The sequence below is a fragment of the Hakea prostrata genome, chromosome 7 (genome assembly GCF_041222555.1).
Source record: "Hakea prostrata isolate BN-2017 chromosome 7, UWA_Hpros_2, whole genome shotgun sequence".
NCBI lineage: Eukaryota > Viridiplantae > Streptophyta > Magnoliopsida > Proteales > Proteaceae > Hakea > Hakea prostrata.
This window is the reverse complement of record NC_142606.1, coordinates 10,238,662-10,257,998: the sequence shown is the minus strand read 5'-3', so window position 1 is coordinate 10,257,998 and position 19,337 is coordinate 10,238,662. Positions and strand designations below refer to the sequence as shown.

General features: G+C 36.1%; 1 protein-coding gene across 3 annotated transcripts in view; it reads left to right on the top strand.

Moving 5' to 3' along the window:
* The first annotated feature begins 6,854 nt into the window (after nucleotides 1-6,854).
* LOC149009644 (calcium-transporting ATPase 10, plasma membrane-type-like) overlaps nucleotides 6,855-19,337 on the top strand; it is a 31,350-nt gene continuing 18,867 nt past the window's right edge. Inside the window, exons 1-11 of one of the 3 annotated variants that reach the window (XM_089161620.1) lie at nucleotides 6,855-7,071; nucleotides 7,343-7,499; nucleotides 13,296-13,412; nucleotides 13,497-13,536; nucleotides 15,656-15,768; nucleotides 15,859-15,990; nucleotides 16,088-16,177; nucleotides 17,179-17,248; nucleotides 18,852-18,922; nucleotides 19,031-19,114; nucleotides 19,196-19,273. In XM_089161620.1, the coding sequence (XP_089017746.1) occupies nucleotides 7,353-7,499; nucleotides 13,296-13,412; nucleotides 13,497-13,536; nucleotides 15,656-15,768; nucleotides 15,859-15,990; nucleotides 16,088-16,177; nucleotides 17,179-17,248; nucleotides 18,852-18,922; nucleotides 19,031-19,114; nucleotides 19,196-19,273 (942 nt within the window). In that variant the 5' untranslated portion in view covers nucleotides 6,855-7,071; nucleotides 7,343-7,352. Of the gene's footprint in view, nucleotides 7,072-7,306; nucleotides 7,500-13,295; nucleotides 13,413-13,496; nucleotides 13,537-15,655; nucleotides 15,769-15,858; nucleotides 15,991-16,087; nucleotides 16,178-17,178; nucleotides 17,249-18,851; nucleotides 18,923-19,030; nucleotides 19,115-19,195; nucleotides 19,274-19,337 lie in introns of all 3 variants that reach the window. The other 2 variants (XM_089161619.1, XM_089161621.1) reach the window with 2 other exon arrangements.

Sequence of the window (19,337 nt, the reverse complement as noted above, 5' to 3'; positions counted from 1 at the left end):
CTCGACAGCCCAGATCTCCTGTCGTCTTATCGTCAACTCCAAGCAGCTCAGTGCTTTCTATCCTGTTCCATGCTTTCCAGTCTGAAGACTCTCTCAACTTTATGTTAATTCCAGAAAGAAGGAATCACACATAGATGATTCTAACAAGTAAACAGTCATCTTCATCCTTTCTTTTAAAAAATGATGCTTCTACACCTTTAGCTCATTAATTATCATCTTCCAGCTCTTTTGGCGTGTAACTTTAGAGTAGTAATTGATTCTAAGCTTTGTGTCCACGACAACATCACATCTGTCTTCTCTCCTGGTTTCCTGCTGGTTTCCTGCTGGTTTCCTTCTTATAAACAAACCCTAAAAACGCAGGGAAACGGCACCTGTCGTAAGCGTGTGTCGCGTGACTGATTCACAACGCAAGTGTGACTGTAACCGACCACCACATGACTTTCTCTCGTTCAGTTCAAAAGTTTCGACTGTGAGCTGCCAGTGATGATGCTTATCGATACCGACCTGGAATCCGAAAATCAAATTGAAATTTGCACTCCAACATTTAATCGTCATTTTGAATCTTTCTTAAGCCTGACTTTATTACCACATCTGACAAATGGACCATCGTTGAAAATCAGCTAGAACCAGTCCTGTAATGAAGGAAACAGGAGGAGTTAGTGTTAGTGGGATTCAAACCCACTGTGTCCGGGCAAGGCGTGTGACAGTGTATCCAATCGCACGATTGACGATACTCTATCATAGTATCTGGGGTGGTTGATTGGTACAACAAACAAAGCATCATGGAGCCAACAGCATAGATGCACGCTCTGCTCGAACATAGAGAATCTGCTTGTGGGTTGGAGCAGCTGAGAACCACGTACACTTATAACTCCCAAGTCAGATCCAACAACAATCATAGAACCCTAATTGCAAGTTTTAAGTTTAGATGATTCAATGAATTCATAGAACCCTAATTGCAAGTTTTAAGCTTAGATGATTCAATGAATTGAGAATAGTGTTAGGGCTTAGAGAATATTAGACTTGATTTACGTATAGGAAAGGATATTTATACCCCTGTTGCAATGCGAAAGACAGTTCCATGCGTGTCCTAGTCAGTGAGCAATAATTATACAATTAAAGCCCATGTAAGATAAAGGTTGATGACATGAAAAGGCACAAGGTGAACAGCCTGGCTTGCCTGTTCTGAATGCACATCCAAATCCCTAACACGCATGTGTTTGGCAATGTCATGCATGTAGCATACGTACAGTGTCGGCCCGATCATGAGTGATCGCATTATGCTTATTGGCTCCAATCACTGGTCTGCCCAATGGCATGCGAGAATTCTAAATTAGATCAGGATTGAACGGGGTCCAACACGAACAGACTTAATTATAACTGATAACTATGCTTTGTCTATTCGTTCACTGAAGATTATTCGAACAATTCAAAATCTATATTCCTGACTTTTATCCGGATTCACTTAACATTTAACAGTCATTGAGCTTAAGAGTCAAAAGCCACTATTCCATGTTACCGAAAGAAAAAAAAAAAGAAAAAAAGAAAAAGGCATTCTACTCGGGAAGAAAAGAAAGTCAAAAGAAAAATATCTTTTATGCATATTTGTTTACTTTCTGCTCCGTCCAAGACTCAAATCACCACAAATGGATGCGTGATTACCATTCAGTGCCTCATTTGAAGACCTTATCAATAGCTTTGCATCAGATTCGATTTCGACAGATGATTTTAACACTTTTTTTTCTTCTTCTTCTTTCAGTAAGGTCCCATATCTAGGGCTTGCTATACTGGTTGGCATGGTTTTTTCCGAATTTCGACGTGGACAATGCATGATCAAGTATCCACAACTACAAGGAAATTTTTCTGCATGGAAAGTTTCATGAAACTTCACTTGTTTGAATTATGTGACAAGACAGAGAGTTTATGGAGTATACGTACGTCTCCTTGATAGTGAAACTTGGGATCGTTACACACTCCCAACTCTCTCCCAACTCTGCGGAGTTCAATTCTATTTAGGAAACAGATAAACCCGTCGTAATGTCTTATTTTGATTAAATAAAATAGATAACTTCTCTCATTTTAGGATTTGTATATTGAAAAATTTTAAAAAAAAGGTACATCAAACACATTTTAAAGTAGGCAAAATCATTTTCGAAAGTAATTCTCAAAACTATTATGCCCAAAATATGCATGCATATATAAGCATGTAAATCTAAATGACTCGAATTAGAAGACTGCATGCATTGATACGTTGTATTTGATGACCTTTAGACGTTCAACTTGTGGTTGAATTGAAATTTTTTATATGTCGACAAGGAAATGCTTCTGCATAGGAAAGTTACAAGAAGCTTCACTTGTTTGGATTATGTGATTTGATGACTTTATTGTACATATATTTTTCCATCTTTTTATTGTACATATATAATATTTATTTACCAATCAATGTGTGCTTTTATGACTCATATACCTCAGAGTACAAATTAGAAACTATTATTATTTTTTTCCTTCTTAACGTAGAACTCAATATCTATACCTTGTTTATATTGGATAGAGCATCGATCACAACAAAATTAATTAAAACGCGTTATTCTAATCAAACTTTTGTTTCCAATATATTGTCTATAAGAAGCCAACCACTAGAAACAACTAATAAGTTGTGAATTTTGCTTTGTATTTGCATAAAACCATGCCCTGTGACATTTATTTGAGTGGTTGCAAATCAATTGATGACTTTGGCTACCACTTTATATATATAGGAGACTTCTTAGCAACTCCACCTCAACATATTGTATTGTGCAGTGGTGGTTTCTTCTGCTTTGCATCTTTTCAAGCATCAAGGTAAGCTTAAATATTACATTGATAGCTATTCTCTTCATATATGATATGTATTTCTTTTATTCTAACTAATCTTGTCAAGTGGTGCAAGTAGGAAGAACAATGTGAAATTTCTTTGGTTCTCATTGATTTGCATGTTTGAATTTCTTCACTAAAAGACGATACGAAAGTTTTTGATCAAAAAGAAACCAAAGAACATTGAGTAGCATCATAAAGATGACATGTTAAAGCATTTTTCTTTATTTCTTTTTATTTTTCTTCTTCTTCTTCTTCTTTTCTTTCTTTATTTTTTATTCTTTTTTTGAAGAATTGAAATATTTATATTAGGGGGTGGCGACTATTACATATACCACAGGGAGCATCGAACTGTGGCTTCTTTAATAAGAGGTGCCAAACATGATCGATTGAGTTATTATATGATGGTTACGTTTAACCATTTCGGTGACAATTTGTGTATGCAAGCTGAACGAATTGCAAAGTGGTTTTCCTTGTAAAAAAAACTTAGACTTTATGTACACTTATCTTATAGAACATATAAAGATATCAATCCATTGGCTTCAAGTGGGGTTACTTGCTAAAGGGAAGTTTTTGAGCCTACCTAACTTGATGTGAAGTTAGCACATTACACAAAAATTCACTACAAGGTACCAACAACTAGGGTGAGAATTTCCTTTGCTCTTCTGTTTCTTGTATTTGACAATTGTGTACTCTTTGGATTGGGCATCAGTGCTATTGGCTTCTGTAGACTAAACTAGGCCTCCGGTGGTGCTTCGCTGATGGGGCCAATGTTTGTGCTGATAGTGCACAGAGCTAATGTTGTATAGGTCGCACTCGATAAAAAGTCCGAACATTGCGTAGCAAGGGGCGGGGGCGCTAGGTTGCCACTACTGCATCCCTCTTTTTCTTTACCAAAAAAAAGACTAGGGTGGAATTCAATTGGTAAGATTCAATCAACGATAAAGGTTATACTTTTTTACGTGGGTTATCTTAATAAATTACAAACTCGTGTTGAGTTTCTTTAGAGCAATATATTATGCGTGGGTCCTAACCAAACTAACACTGTCAATCTCAACTAAGTATATTCAAATTTCAAACGTAGAAGGACTAAAATGTCCCTCGAACACCAACATTAGTTATTGGTCCACTAAAAGGACCTACATAAAAAAAAAATCTAAAAAATATTGAATGTTATCTGCATTCGAAACTTCTTAGAAAGTGCCATTGCAACAGTCTGAGAATATGATTTAGCTTTGGTGGTTATTATCAACTAACTACCAAATTATATTTGGTTTGAATACTAACTGACCTCACTACAAACAAGTGTTGGATTATGCTGCACTTGTAGATTCCTTTATAAGATTCCAACAACATTATTTTTATTCATAATTTATCTTCGGAAGATTCTTCGCAAGTTCTTGCTAACCACCCAATTATAATAAATATGAATGTTATTTTCTCCAACTTGTTCACTTTTTTATGATTTAACATCCATCCTTTTATTGATGGATACGAATCTAAATAATTAAAGTAAGAAATTAACCTTTTTTCGGAAGATATCTTTATTTTATAAACTTTATTATCTATTTCTTATTTGTATACGTATTACTAAACTATATAATATAAAATTATCCTAACTACAAGAGCTTTAAAGGTGAAATCGTCGACAATTAAATCAATGTAAATATTACGTAACTAAGTACCATTTGTAAGAACCAACCTTCATTTGCTCATATGTTTGCCATTTATAAAAAATCATGTTAGCGATGAAGACAGAGTTTTCCAACTAATATAGTCCTTACTCTAACCAATCCAATGAATTATTTAAATAAGTAAATTTTTAGTATGAAAACGTGCATGCTGACTTCATTTATATAATCTAATGAATAGATGTCCATGCAATAAGTAGATTACTATTCTTAGTTATCTTTCCTACGTCGTACTTGAACTTAAATTATTTCTTAGAGATCGCTAATCTTGAAAGCTAAGATTTATTATTCTAAGAAATTTATTGCTGATGGAAGCTAAAATCATCCCAAAGTTTAGAAAAATTTTGTGTGCAATGTGTTTGGTTTAGTTTGCAATTAGTAGGGTTAAAAATGATAAATTGCTACGCATGGTCTTGCTATATATAGATTATGCTTTTATGCTTTCACCTAATCAAAATTAGAAGTCACCTCCCCAAAAAATGAAAGGTCCTTAATCCATTGGGAAAAAGAATAGTGGTTGCTTACCTCTTTAGGTTTCATGTCATGTGGTGGAGGACCACACGACGAAGTAGTATTTGAATAATACCCTTTTGCACAAAAATTAAGGGCACTTTTAATATGAATTTTTATTCTTATAACTTTTCTTTGTTTGATGTTTTTAAGTATTTATTTTGTTTTGCATAATGGAAAAAACATTCATAATCTATAATGAAAATTCATTTGGCAGACTATAAAAATTGTTATTTTGCATAAAATCACTTAAAAGTTAAATTCAAATGGAGGGTGTAATAATAAAAGTGCTTTTCTTTTTATTGAAAATCTTATCACCTGTTTGATATCTCACTGACAAAAAAATTATGGTGTTTCTTATTATAAGAAAAAGAAAAACTAACTATTTGATACTGTTTTGTTTTAGGTGCATGATTTTTGAAATATAAATTCAAATTTATGAAAATTTCTTCTTCAATAAATAGTTTTAATGCAAGTCATTGATTTGTTATAGTAGCTCTTCTTTCTTATTTTTTGGTTTAAGAAGTAAGTTTTGTCATACGCCTAAAAAATGTAATTTTGTTTCTATAAATAATCAAAGTTGTCTCTAATAGCCAATGGAGGGTTAGTAAAACGGTTGAGAACTGTCAACGCAGAGTTGTTATAGTGGTTAAAACCAACGCCTCTTAGTGAAGACGTCATGGGTTTGACTCTAGCTGAGGCATATTAATATCTCATCTCCCGGCTTAATAAAGCTCTTAAAAAAAGATTGATAACTTCACTCCTCAATGGAGAGTTCGTAGGTTCAACCATTACTAGCACTTATGTAATATCTCAATCTTCAATTATTTTTTATTTTTTAATTTTGAAAATTGATAATGAAAAGCCCCAATAATTTACAAGTTATCGGCGGAATACGGTAGAGTAACGAATTTAACATTTCTTTACAAATAGAAGATAATCGGGGATCCCGTGGAGAATTCGGTTATCAGATAGCAATCTATATTAAAAATGTAAAAAATACATTATCTCAATATTCGGATATTTTATCGGATCGGATTATTATCGGATATCCGATAAAGTTTCGGATCGGATCTTGTCTCTAAATTTTTGCCGGTTCGGTCGGGCGGGGGGCCCCGCGGCCGCGCCCCCCCCCCCCCCCCCCCCCCCCCTCACCCCCCCCCCCCCTCTTTTTTTTTTTTTTTTTTTTTAAAAAAAAAAAAAAAAAACCCACCCACCCACGTTCGCGGCCCACCAAACACACAAACCAAAAACGGAGGGGGTGGGTTGGTTTTTTTTTTTTTTTGGACAAACGGTCCCCTCCATTTCAGGTTTTAGGTCAAATTTAATAAATAATTTTATTTTATTTTAATTTAATTTCTTTCTTTGGATGAAACTGATGGATAGATGCCACGATCCCACGGCAATTTCAAGCTGCCAACCGTCGAACAGCAGTGGGAGCCACGTTGGTTTAACTGACCCAACCGAAGTAGCCACGTGGAATCATGAAAAGAGTACTTAGAAAAGTGTGCCCTCCACGTTATCTCGGTTTGGAACAATTTACCACAACATCCCACAGAAGTCTTAAAAAAGAGGAAATGAAAGAATCGATTTAAATTCCCGTAAATAACCAAACCGACGTCGAGATTCTTTATTGCTAACAGAGGAACTCTTTCCATGTTTTCTATTTTTTTATACCAAAATAACTCTTCCTATATTTAAACGAATTACTAATTACTCAAGGGGTAAAAGTGGACCCAAAAAAAAAAAAAAAAAAAAAAAATCCTTCATAAAACAAAACCCGCGCTTTCCCGGAAACTTCGTCTTCCCTTTTATCTTTCCTTCCTTTCTTCTTCAATCTGAATGCGTTGTAAACTTCGTGGTTGAAGAGCCATAGACGCGGAGAAACAACGCATGAGACAGAGAAGATACGAGAAGAGGAAAGTAAGACTGAAACCACCAAGAAGAAGAGTTTCTGCATCGCCGGCAACGAGTTTCCGGAAAGTTGCTTACAATCTTTGAGCACCTCTCAAGTTTCCAGGTAATTTGTCACTGTCGATTTGACACGCAAAAAAAAACGCGGTTTCCTAGGGTTACGAAAACCGTGTTTATTTAGCTTGAAAACAGGAGAAAAAGAAAGAAGAAGTAATGTAAAACTGAACATCTAATAATGGAAAAACGATTGAACTGAACGAAAACTGTTTTTTCTTGTGTTGTTGATTATTGTATTGGTTATATTATTCTCGATCTGTGATAAAATTTTTACGCCGGACCAGCAGAGTTAACCACCGGTGTCATCTCTCCTGCGACAGTATCGTGAATATGGCAAATGGTTCATCGCCGTATCACAGACAGTTCGACGTGGAAAGTTCAGGAGGAGATACATTTGAAGAAGATGAAGGGTCGGCAGGTCCTTTTGATATTCCTAATACCAAGAATGCTTCATTGGAGCGGCTCAAAAGATGGCGGGTAGGTTTTCAGTTTTGATATGGAAATGCAAATATCACTGCAATGGAATCTCTCGCATTTTTCATAATGCTCATTTGTTTGAATTAGTAGTGTGGTATATTGTGATTTATTATATTGAGGATCTTGATTCTCGAAAATGTGGCATACTTTCGTGAGTTTAAATGTGGAATAACGTGGTTATTGGAATTGCGATGCAAATGCAAGACAATGGATGGTATTCCGAAGGTTATGAGGTGCCTAGCATAGTAGGGGTTGATGTTGAGTGTTGAGTATTGACTCATTGCTCCTTAGTTGTGACAACATTATTATTTGCTGGCCATGGAAAATGATGAATTCAGAGATAAAGAGAGGGAGTGGTGCTACTATTTATGGTCAACAAATAAGTAAATTATGAAGGACCTGGAAATGCATCTTAACCAGATAAGAATGGGGAATAAAATTGCTAAGTTCAGACGAAGCTGAATGTAAGTAACAAAGGAGAATATGGACTGAACTTTGCGGTAAAATATGAAAAAAAAACTTCAGTAGTAGTTATGTTTATGAGGACTAACGCTCTAGATTTTGCTCTTGAGGGAAATCTTACCCTTTAGAAAGAGCAAGACCTTGCTCGAGATCTGGTATTTTTCCTAGGCCAACTTCAGTGAACTCGAAGGCCTATATCGGGGAATGCTCAAAGTTGGGATTTAGCCTGGATTAGGCATTTTAAACACATGGTAGCCTTAGATTTGTGAGAAACAACCCTAAGCATGAGTTTTAACTTGACCCTAAGTTTGAAATTGAAATGTTGCAAGAATGAACATGTAAGGTTTATATAAAACATGAAATATTGAACCATTAGAATATCTAAATGAAAATCAAGTGATAAGATACGTCAAATAACTTAAATGCCTACATAATTTCATCTATGTGAGTACAATAGAACATCACATTCTCGACTCTCGAGAATACAATAATGCAACCATCATAAGTTCAAAATAAATCATAAGTTTATACCAAGAGTGTTGGGTATAGCTCATGTTTCACATTTTGTTGCCGATGACCTTCCCTTTGCAGCAGCAGCATGCAATGGTCCAGGAGGGCCGCCATGGTGGGGGTGTAGGGGGCGGTGCTCTGGGCTTGTAGAAGTCTTATATCACTTTGGGCCTTGGGATTTCCTTTGCAATTTCAGTTTGGGCCCAAGAAAAGCTGCTGTGGCTTAGGGAAGCTGTTGATGAGAGAAGGTGACAATCTGGCAACAAATATGGCAAATAATGAACCTGGGAAGTTGTCAGTGAGATGGGAGGCAATACAAGTTGAGATTTTGACTTGTCTTGCTTGAGTTGTGGGACTTGAAAGGGTGGCTGGACCGAGATCTCGGGTCACACCGAGATTGGGTTTTTATGAGACTCAACCAAAGTCTCGTCTTGAGCCTTCAAAAAGGTGAAATCTCAAGCGAGAGCATCTTACGAGATCTCACCCCCTGATGAGGACATTATTATGTTGTTGGATGGAGAAGCTCTTCTAGATGGCTCATTTGTTTGAGGGATCATGAAGGGAGAAAACTTTGTTAGTGTGTTTTGGCTGTGTTGACAAGAATTTTAGGTGTCTTGGGAAAGATAAAAAATTCAGGAAAAATGTGAAAGGGTGATAAAGAGGTAGAATGGAGTGTAGGCTGCCAAATGCTTGGATGGAAAGCCTTGTAGAATTTTGGAATGGATGGAATCCTGTTTAGTCAGGCATAACACTATTTGGCTTGACTTCGTTGAGAATCTTTGTTTTTCAATCTTGGACCTACCAAATTGAACAAAAACATTGTTGTAGCAGAAACACTCACAAAGGGTGACTCGAAGTGATAATATTTATTGATAATCTGAGTTGGTTGCCTTTCCAATTGAGTGGAGGGGCCTATTTATATACATAATAAGTTGGATTTCAAATCTAACTTAAACTCCTAATTGAACTCTAATTCAAAAACAGAAGCAATCTGGACAGAAGCTAACTGGATTTTTATATTTCAGTACTTTACATGAATTAGGAACCTATATCGTGAGCCTTTTAATGACTTATTAAAAAATTAATTGAGAGAATTACTGAAATACCTGTCAGATTGGGTAGAACAGAGAATTATGAAACTGCCACTAAAATTACTTAAGACTGAAAAAAGTATGAAAAAGCAATAATGATCTGAGTGCTGTTGAGCAACAAGCCTAGGAGCTTCAGATGGGTGTCTAAGGGTAGGGCAGCAAGTCTAGGGTCCCTAATTGGGTTCTAGATTTACATTAAGTCTCTCCATCTTCAAAAAATTCATCCTTGAATATCTATGTGAGGGGGGAGTAACATGTCCCTTACTTGCAAAAAACCATGAGGGCATGATAAGTCAATATGCTCTTGTTCAAAATCAGTGGCCATCTCATGGGGTCTTCTTTAATCACAGCTTCTGTTGGTATTGGTTGTCTTGATTATGTCCTCATGATCCTCCGTAGTGCCATTCTTGCCTCGTTCTCCTCCTCTTGGGGAGTGCTCTCAATTGCATTTTTGCCTTCCACTATGTTTGTCTTGCTTGTTCTAATTGCTTCGTCTTTAAAGATCTTTTCTACTTGTATAGTCTCTATTGTCTAGTTTCAAATATGAAATCTCCTTTAGGTAGAACAGGGTTGACAACTTGGTCAAGGGCTTTTTGAATATCATATAGGGAAGGTACTTCATTAGATAAATCATCTGTTTGGCAAATTTTTTTTGTTTTCTGTTGTTTTATTCCTGTTTGTGTTAGCCCTGTACTGTTGTCTTCCACCTGTGGAATTTTCTTTATTGAAACTTTAGGCAGCATCTCTTCCTTGAGTTGTATGAGCTTCATCTCTATGGGAGGACCTACTTCTCTTATGTCAAGGGAAAAATTCAAATATGATTCTCCGCCATCATTCTCGAACTTCTCCCCACGAGTAGCTAATGGCTTTTTCTCTAAACCTGTCCCCTTTTGATTGTTGCATATGGAGTATTCTGTTTGTGTGTGTGCACGTGCATTTCAGCAGGTAGGTTGAGAGGTTGAAGTATAAGCTTTCTCCCCTTGTACATAAAAATGCATTCATTCCTTCTCCCGGCAACAGTTACATCATTATCAAAGAACCAAGGTGTTCCCAGAAGCACATCTGTAATTGTTATGGGACCAACACTAGACCATACTTACATTGAATAGAATTTTAACTTAAGGGGTACTAGACATCTCCTAGTTACCTCCAATTTGTTACTATTTAGTAGGGATACTTTATAAGGCTTAGGAAGTCTTTTAGTCTTTAGTTCAAGCTTTCTAATGGAGGATTCTAAGACAACATTGGCACAACTATGACTATCAACAATTACCTGGTGCATGAATATTCTTTTCTTACATGGTGGTTGGTTCTACCATGACCTAATACCACTTGATATAATCTCAATTGAATGAGGGCCCGGTCTTCGAAGATCTTCAAGAGAACCAACTCATATGGGGAGGATAGGTTTGGTTTTAGGGGAAAGAGTTAGGTTAGGTGTTGCAGTTAAAGAATGTCCAAAAGGGTCAATTGAGCTTTGAAATTCTTAATTTTGGCCCATGGTGAGTTGTATGGTCATTGAGTTTTGGGTTTATTTATTTAGGAATTTTAGGTGGTCTGTATACATGTTATGCATCCCCCCATTAATTAGAGATGAATTGATTAATGAATATGACTTCTTCTAAGGGTCTCGGTGCTGGTTGGTGGTGCATGGGGGATTGATACCACTTTCTTTGATTTCTTCTTTTCTTCCCGAGAGGTTCTTCTATTGTTCAAGCTGCTATTCAAGAATATCTTCAACACTAGTAAGTTTATTCCCAACCCTAGTGTTTCCAATTCCCATTCCATGAAAGCCCAACATAGCAGTCCAATTCCAGTTCTGACACCGATAGACCCCAGGTTTTCATATCAAGGAATTTGTCCCATTTCTCATGGGATGGACCAAGTATTGTTAATACCCTAAATATCATTTAAGAGCATGTTACTTTTAACCATGGAGCAGTAATCTAACTTTTCCCTTAAAAAGCAAACATATTGATGCCATATGAATTGGGGTTTTTTTTTTTTTTTTTTTTTTTTTTTTAAAGATATTGGAAGAACTGGCCCTCATTCACTTGAGGCTACATCATCTTAATCAAGATGAAATAAGTGCCCCTTCACCTATAATTGTGAAGGATGATCAGTTTGATGGTATTAGCGATGGGTGGAAATAATGGTTTGTTGGTAGGATGGGAAAAGTTGTTTAAGGGGGGGTTGGTTGGTGTGTTACATACTTACATGCATGGTATGGAATCTTGGAAAATTTTAGATTTCAGGTATCTTGGGGTCATTGGAATGAGATACAACTGCAGAATGAAGTTGAGTCAGTAACGATACTTTGGTATTTTGGTGAAATTTCAAGAATTTCAGGGGGTTGTAATTTTAAATTGAAATTTGTAAAAGGATATGAAATTAGACTATGTCTGGGATGTTCTACTTATGTCTTATGTGTTTATCATGCACATTTTCGTGAAGATTTAAATGTTTTCTTGATTATCAATTGAAATTGCTTCTCATTTATGTCAACTTATACTTCAACCATATTTGGATTTGTAAAAGTATAACATTCATTTTCATCCATACAACTGAGCATGTGCAAATCAAGAAGACCAATTTGTGTTGTGTTTTAGTAAAAATAACCTTGGGAATGTGTTTGTTGGCCTTTAAAAGGGGTTTCCACCAAAAACCATGTCAAGGTCAACCTTAAGATCCATTGAAACTATCAAACCTGGAACAATTTTGTACTAGTTTTTGCCACAATTTTGAAATTTCAGTGTCTCAACCTGGTTGATACACTGTAAGGAAAACGAGTTAACCTTGGTTACATGAGGGGAAAGTGGCTCAAGTGATCTAACAAAAGTGGTATCTTTATTTTTTTCTATTAAGATCTGAAAGGGTCTTTTTGACGGGTCACTGAAGGGATCCAAGTATGGTAAAGAGGTGACTGCTTTGCTGCATCTTTTTGGTGGAAATTATAATGTTTAAACATTTTGTTGCAAGGACTGGTTGCACCTATTCAAATCCAGTCTTTCTTGATAAGACGTCAATTAGGAACAGGTCGTTTAAAATTTGTGGCTTTAAGCTGATTTGAATGAAGGGAAACGTGTTCAGCTACCAATTCCCAAAGAATGATTACAATTATGGGGTGTTTTGAAGTTCAACAGGTCGAGAATGAGATTGTTTCAAGAAAAATGAAACAAATAAAAGAAAAATTAGTCTCGAACATTAGTTCAGAAACTCATTGGGTTGGGCTGGGGACAGTCACTTTTCATGAAAGCAACCAGCTGAAAATCTTCCATGTGAGAAGGAATCATGTTGGGATTAGGTCCTGATTGTAGGCAGACGAGGAGCATCCACATGGTGGGCTGAAGACAGCATCTCCTCAAGGTTCGGGCTGACTTGTGAAGAATGATGCGTGGAGTCTGCTGTAGGAATTTCTTCTAGTTTATTTATTTCACTCTTCTTGTTAAAGTTGCTAAAAGTCATTCGTTTGGTTTCCTTGAGTTTAATGTTATTTTAGTTATTTCACATCAGGATATATCTACCCCCCCTCACTCTTCCATTGTGGTTGTAATTACATCTATTATTTTAAGTAACCTAAGTGCATTGTACAAATATCACATGCCAAGTAAGTTGTTCGGTTGAAGTCCCTGGAGAGAGGTAATTGTTCTGTTTCGTAGTGAGGGACAAACTGCCAGAACACTTGTACTGGATTACTCTGTTCTTTTGATCAATTGCATTTTGTGTCTTACAGCAAGCGGCACTTGTGCTTAATGCTTCACGTCGATTTCGTTACACTTTGGACTTGAAAAAGGAAGAAGAAAAAGAGCAGATAAGAAGAAAGATTAGAGCACATGCTCAAGTCATACGAGTAAGGTTATTTATGAAGCAGATAGGTCTTTCCTTTGTATTGGTTATTATAATTTATCTAATTTTTGACTTATTCTTTTATCAGGCAGCTTTTCTTTTTCGAGAGGCTGGGGAACGAGTGAATGGTACTACTTTACTCAATCATAATTGCTCTGTTATGTTTGTAAATTAGATCTTGTAAAAAAATATGAGCAAAAGGTTCTTTAGATTATGTTGGAGAATAGGTGCTAAAAGGTTATTGTGGGGAAATTACTATCTGAATGCTTATGTTAGGCAGTCAGTTTAAACATGTTCAAGGTCGTAATTCACAATCGGTCTCTCATCCCTTCTCCTCAAAGTGGGAAATCACTGTTCACATAATCTTTTAGAGTGGTACCAATGCTGTGGATGCTTGTCTTGTTATCAATCATTTTTTTTTGAGGGTTTGTTAGACAAATTCTTCCTGTTTTATGTAATTTAGAAAATAACCAAGCCGAACTATGTCACTAGAAAAGCAAACCAATCACACCTCTAAGGTGCAAAATTTAATTTTTTTTATTCTAACTATGTTATACTTAAGAAACAGATCCAGTACAGCCTGTAAGCCCCTCATCACTTCATCCAAGCCCCATACCCAATGCAATCCCTAGGCCCTAGTTTCACCCAAAGATTCTTTTTTCAAAACTTGAAATACGAGGTCTAATTTGTTGAAATTTTAAAATTTGGAGTTCAAAACAAATTGATTTTTTTTTTGGTAAGATCAAAACACTTCCACAATTCCTTATACCTGTTAATTTCCCCATCATCTAGTTGAAGAAAATACACCATCACTTCCTAACAATGATCCAACTCTAGCGCTCAGCACCCTGTTTAGCCTACTCAAATTTGGCAGGTTCACAGTAGATGCTGGATATTGGCTTCAAGTGAGGGCAACATCACCTGGTACCTGAGATGTAAAGTGTAAGGTTGAGGTGGAGGTGAAGTGCAGTTTTTTGGCTGCGTACTTGTTTCAAGAAAGGAGAGGGAGGGTGATGTAGCCCTACATTGAAGTGGATCAACTAGCAGCCAGTCTTGTATGTTCTCAATCCAAAGAAACTAAGGGTTTAGGGTTAAAAGATTCTGGGGGTATATGATTGGGATATATAAGAAGACAGCTAATGGTGGTTGGATAGTGTTGGAGAGATGTAGGGTAATGGGGCGTATGGATGGAAGGGAGGTTCTTGAGATATGGGAAGAAAAGATATTTGAATGGGGTGAAATTTGGAGAACTTAGGTAATGCATGGTGTATGTTATGTAGGGATGATCTCTAAAGGTTGGGACCGTTCTAATGGGGCGATAGGTGTAGTTCTAGGTTAAAAATTTGGATTGTTTGGAGTGTACAAAAAATTTTCAAGAAAGGGGCTTATAACCTTGCATTTTGGATGGTATTCTGGTTATATTCTTGATTAGAAGAAGGGGATGATAGGCATAGGCTTTGGGATGGATTTCTAATGGCTTCTAATGGTTAAGTTTGGGTTGGAGGTAGGTCTTGACAGCTATATGGTTTAAGGAAAACGAAAGTAGAAAGAAAAGGGAGTTTAGGGTTGGGAATTTAGAAGGTTAGAAGAAGAATTGTGTTTGGGGACGATTCAACTTATAATTTTAGAAAACAACAACAGGTCAAATTGTTGATAATAAGATTTAATCTTTTAGGAAATCCAGGTAACAAGGAGAAGTAGAAACGCAAGTGTTAATTCTTCCTAGTCCATGTGTTCTTTTTTCCTACTGCAAGTTCGTTGATGGATTTTAGCTCCTATGGGAATTTCATTTGATTTCTGTTTAAATATTTCTAATGGTGTTTTTCCTGTCAAAAGGAATGTTTCTTTTATATCCATGTTTGCCACTTTGCCTTTGGCTTCTGTTTCAGTTTCTTTCCTTTTTGTTTAAGAAAATTTCTGATTATTTTCTGGTGTTTTAGATTTTCAATAATTTTTGTCGGTTCTTTTGAGACACTGCCCTGAGTATGATGGCTCCTTGTTTATACTGTAGTTGACATACTTAAGTGTATTCCGGATAAAGCTATTGTATAAATGCTTTACGATGCTTATTCTTCTTCTTTTTTTATTATTATTTTTTGTGCTTTTTGGGTGAGGGGAGGAGGCAGGGCTTACATGAGTCTTTATATACTCTTTTATTTTGGGTTTTATCAATTTCTCGTTTACTAGTGTCTTTTGCCTTTTATTATTTATGATTTGATGGGATTAATGCACATCTGTTTGATGTAGTGGTAGGCCCTCCAGTATCTCCACCTTCAAGTGGTGTGTATACAATTGGACAAGAACAACTTAATTCACTTAACAGGGATCACAATTCTTCGGCTCTACTAGAATATGGAGGGGTTAGTATACCACAAACCTATCCTTGATTAACTTCTGCATTTTCTCTACTTTAATTTTACTTTACACTTTTAATTTTATTTTTGTTTCAGATTAGTGGACTAGCAGATCTGTTGAAAACTAATCTAGAGAAGGGAATTAATGGAGATGATAATGATTTGCTAAGTCGAAAGAATGCATTTGGCTCCAACACATATCCTCGCAAGAAAGGACGGAGTTTCTGGGTAGTTATAAATGTTTTGATTTGGAGTATTAATGTCTTCTTCATCACCATACCTGTGCTCGTAGGAGTCACTGAATTTTCATCGGAATCTTCTGTAGATGTTCCTGTGGGAAGCATGGCAAGATCTAACGCTTATTATCTTGATGGTAGCTGCAGCAGCATCTCTTGCACTGGGAATAAAAACAGAGGTTAGCTTGACTGTCAGGTCACAAACCAGGTGTTTTTGTGTTGGTAATTAATGAGTTTGTTGGCTATAATGGTGGATATAAACCATGGTTGCTGAGTGTATAATATGCAACATAATGTCAAAGTATTGATACAGCTGAATGCGTTCTTTTTGACCATGTTAGACGATACAGTGCCAATATGTAACTGTGTACCTAATTGTTACAGGCTGATATAGACCATGGTTTGAGGAATTTGTATCCGGTTGGCCGACTTGTATCAGTATTGGCCTTCGTGGTCAATCCTGTATTGGTGGATCGGTATGGACAGGGGTATAGATGCCCAAATAATAATAAAAAAAAAAAAAAAAAAAAGAAAAGATAAAGAAAACGGGTAAATCTGTCTGATCTGGCTTGGACTGACTAAAAGCCTCTGCTCAACACAGGCTGCCAAAACCCAAACCCTGAAATCTGACTTTTTGAAGATGACCTTTTCATATTCTAAAGTTTGATTAAAGCTGAGTGGATGCTTCTTAAATTTGAAATAACATAGGTTGATTAAGCAAGCATGGATTGCATTAAAGCTCATCAAAAGGGAGATCATGCATGAAAGCCTCTTAGTATAGGTGATCTTTTTGGGGCTTGACTCTTAGTTTTCCTGATGCAGATCCTGCACTTAAGAAGACACCTTTTTTGATATATTCTAGCAATAGTTGATTAGATAAGTAATCTAGTGCTTTATTCACTAAAAATGCAGGTTATGAATATCTACTCCCAAGTGTTTTGAACCCTTTATTAATATGTCATTAAATTTCCTCTGTCCAGTGAATATATTTCTTTTAATGATTTTTTTTTTGTTTCCTCATCTTCTATTTAATTTGCTTATTGGAAACATATTGACTTAATACAGTAAGCCTGGGTTGTTCTTTTTGTGGTATTTCTTGTGAATTTTCTCTGACTTTCTTTTCTTTTTTGTCTGTTATATATTTTGATTTTATTCACTCATGTTACTTCTTCTTTTATAGGGTATCAAAAAAGGATGGTATGATGGGGGTAGTATCGCCTTTGCTGTTATTCTTGTTATTCTTGTTACAGGTACTTCTCAGACTGTTTGATTATGGGCATCTTTTTTTCTTTTCTGGATGCTTCTTGTTACAAATTTTTTCCTTTGAAATGAGAGATTGCTATTTATTTGGAACATTGAATTGACTACAATTTTTTCCCTGCTGTGTGGTTCCTGTTATTTAAGCAAGTAATCTTTTGTATTACTGACCAACTTCTATCCAAGAAGGGACCCATGCATACATTCGTTAAAGGTCTTAATGACTGAAATATCGTACAGAGACCATTCCAAAACCTCCTGCATTGTGAGATTCATCCTACCATCATTGCTCCATCAGCAGCCAGCTAATATTGAAACTTAGGCTCAACTTATGGTTTCAGTCAAGGTATAAAATTAGGTTTTGTTTCGCCATTTCAACCTGGTCAAAATTGGCGAAATCTTGGCAAAATCTGGTACAACTTTGTACCATATTTCGATTGTCAATTTCATTGGGGTTTAGGTGTTTTTTTGGCCTGGTTTTCGGTGTACGACCTAGTTTGAGGGCAATAAACACAATGGAAATGTTATTTTGGCCTAAAACCTAACCCAAAAGTAGTGTTCTTGATCGGCACATGCCCTTTAAACTTAATTTTTTGCCATTATGATTTAAATGACTTCTCTGCCCTTTAAACTTAAATTACACCAGCTACTATTTAAATTGAACCAGTATTTTAACCCCCAGTTTGAACGAATTAACCAAAAAACTGGAAAATAAATTAAGTATGAGAATTCCATACTCAACTAATGTATCCATGTTTTGTGTTTCTATAATATAAGTTATATAACAACAAAAAACAAATATAAACCTTTTCCAGAGTTATGTTTATATGCAAATGACCTTTTGCCATTACTTAAATGTACATCTTATGCCCGTTTCCTTTTTATTAAAGACTACAATGCCGGTCATGAGTGTGCTAAAGAGCTGGTTTGTGCCCCAAAAATAGAGAAATGAACTAGAACACCCATACATAATTTGGTCTTCTTCTGTTAAAAAAACACAGAAAAAAACCATCTTTTTTTATTTTTTATTTTTTATTTTTTAAGTGTTACCATACAAAGCCTAAGAGTTCAGAAAAAACTAGCTTATTCCTATGTATTCTACTTTGCAAATAAAAGACAAAAATAAAGTGGACAAAATATATACTGGCCTGTTTATTATTGGGTTTCCAGACTTGGTCATGCTGGTCCAACCAGTTAAGTGCTACTGCATCGCGCTATCTTTGATTCATTTTTGGGCCAGGGCCTGATGAAGCTGATGGGATCTCTGAATGGCCATGATTTTGTTTAAGGTCTGGCAGAGCTGGAAGGTCATTAACTCTGGTTTTCTTGTGCCCTTGTCACTTCTTTAATGTGGTGCTTGCTGTGTGAATTACGAGAAGCATCCCAATCCTGCTGAACCTCCATATTTTGAAAGCTAAGAAGCATTTCAATGCTTGTAGGTCCATGTTGCAGATGCCACATGCTCCTCCTGCTTAACTTTTCATCCTCCTTGATTGGTTCATTTGCATTTAATTGAAAACTCACCTTTGTGGGTATATACTAGAAAGAAATTGTAGTCTTTTGTTACTAATGGTCATTCTATTTTCATGTCTTCAGCTATCAGTGATTACCGACAGTCGCTTCAGTTTCAAAACTTGAACGAAGAGAAACGAAATATACATATGGAGGTGTGTTCTTATACAACGTGAGAAGATGCTACTTGATCATCAAGATGCTTATTTTTTTTCATTCTAATACTTGTGAAATTGATATGGTTTATCTAACCATTACTGCAGGTTATCAGAGGGGGTAGAAGAGTAGATGTTTCCATATTCGACATTGTTGTTGGTGACGTTATACCCTTAAAAATTGGCGATCAGGTCATTGGATGATAACTACTTCTTGTTGGCCATACAATTTTCTTTATTGGTTAATTTATACTATTATTTAATTTCGTATAGGTTCCAGCTGATGGAGTCTTAATTGCTGGTCACTCTCTAGCCATTGATGAATCTAGCATGACTGGGGAGAGCAAGATAGTGAGCTATTTTACTTCCTTCTGATACTCTTTTATTACTTACCATATGAGAGGTCAATAATCTT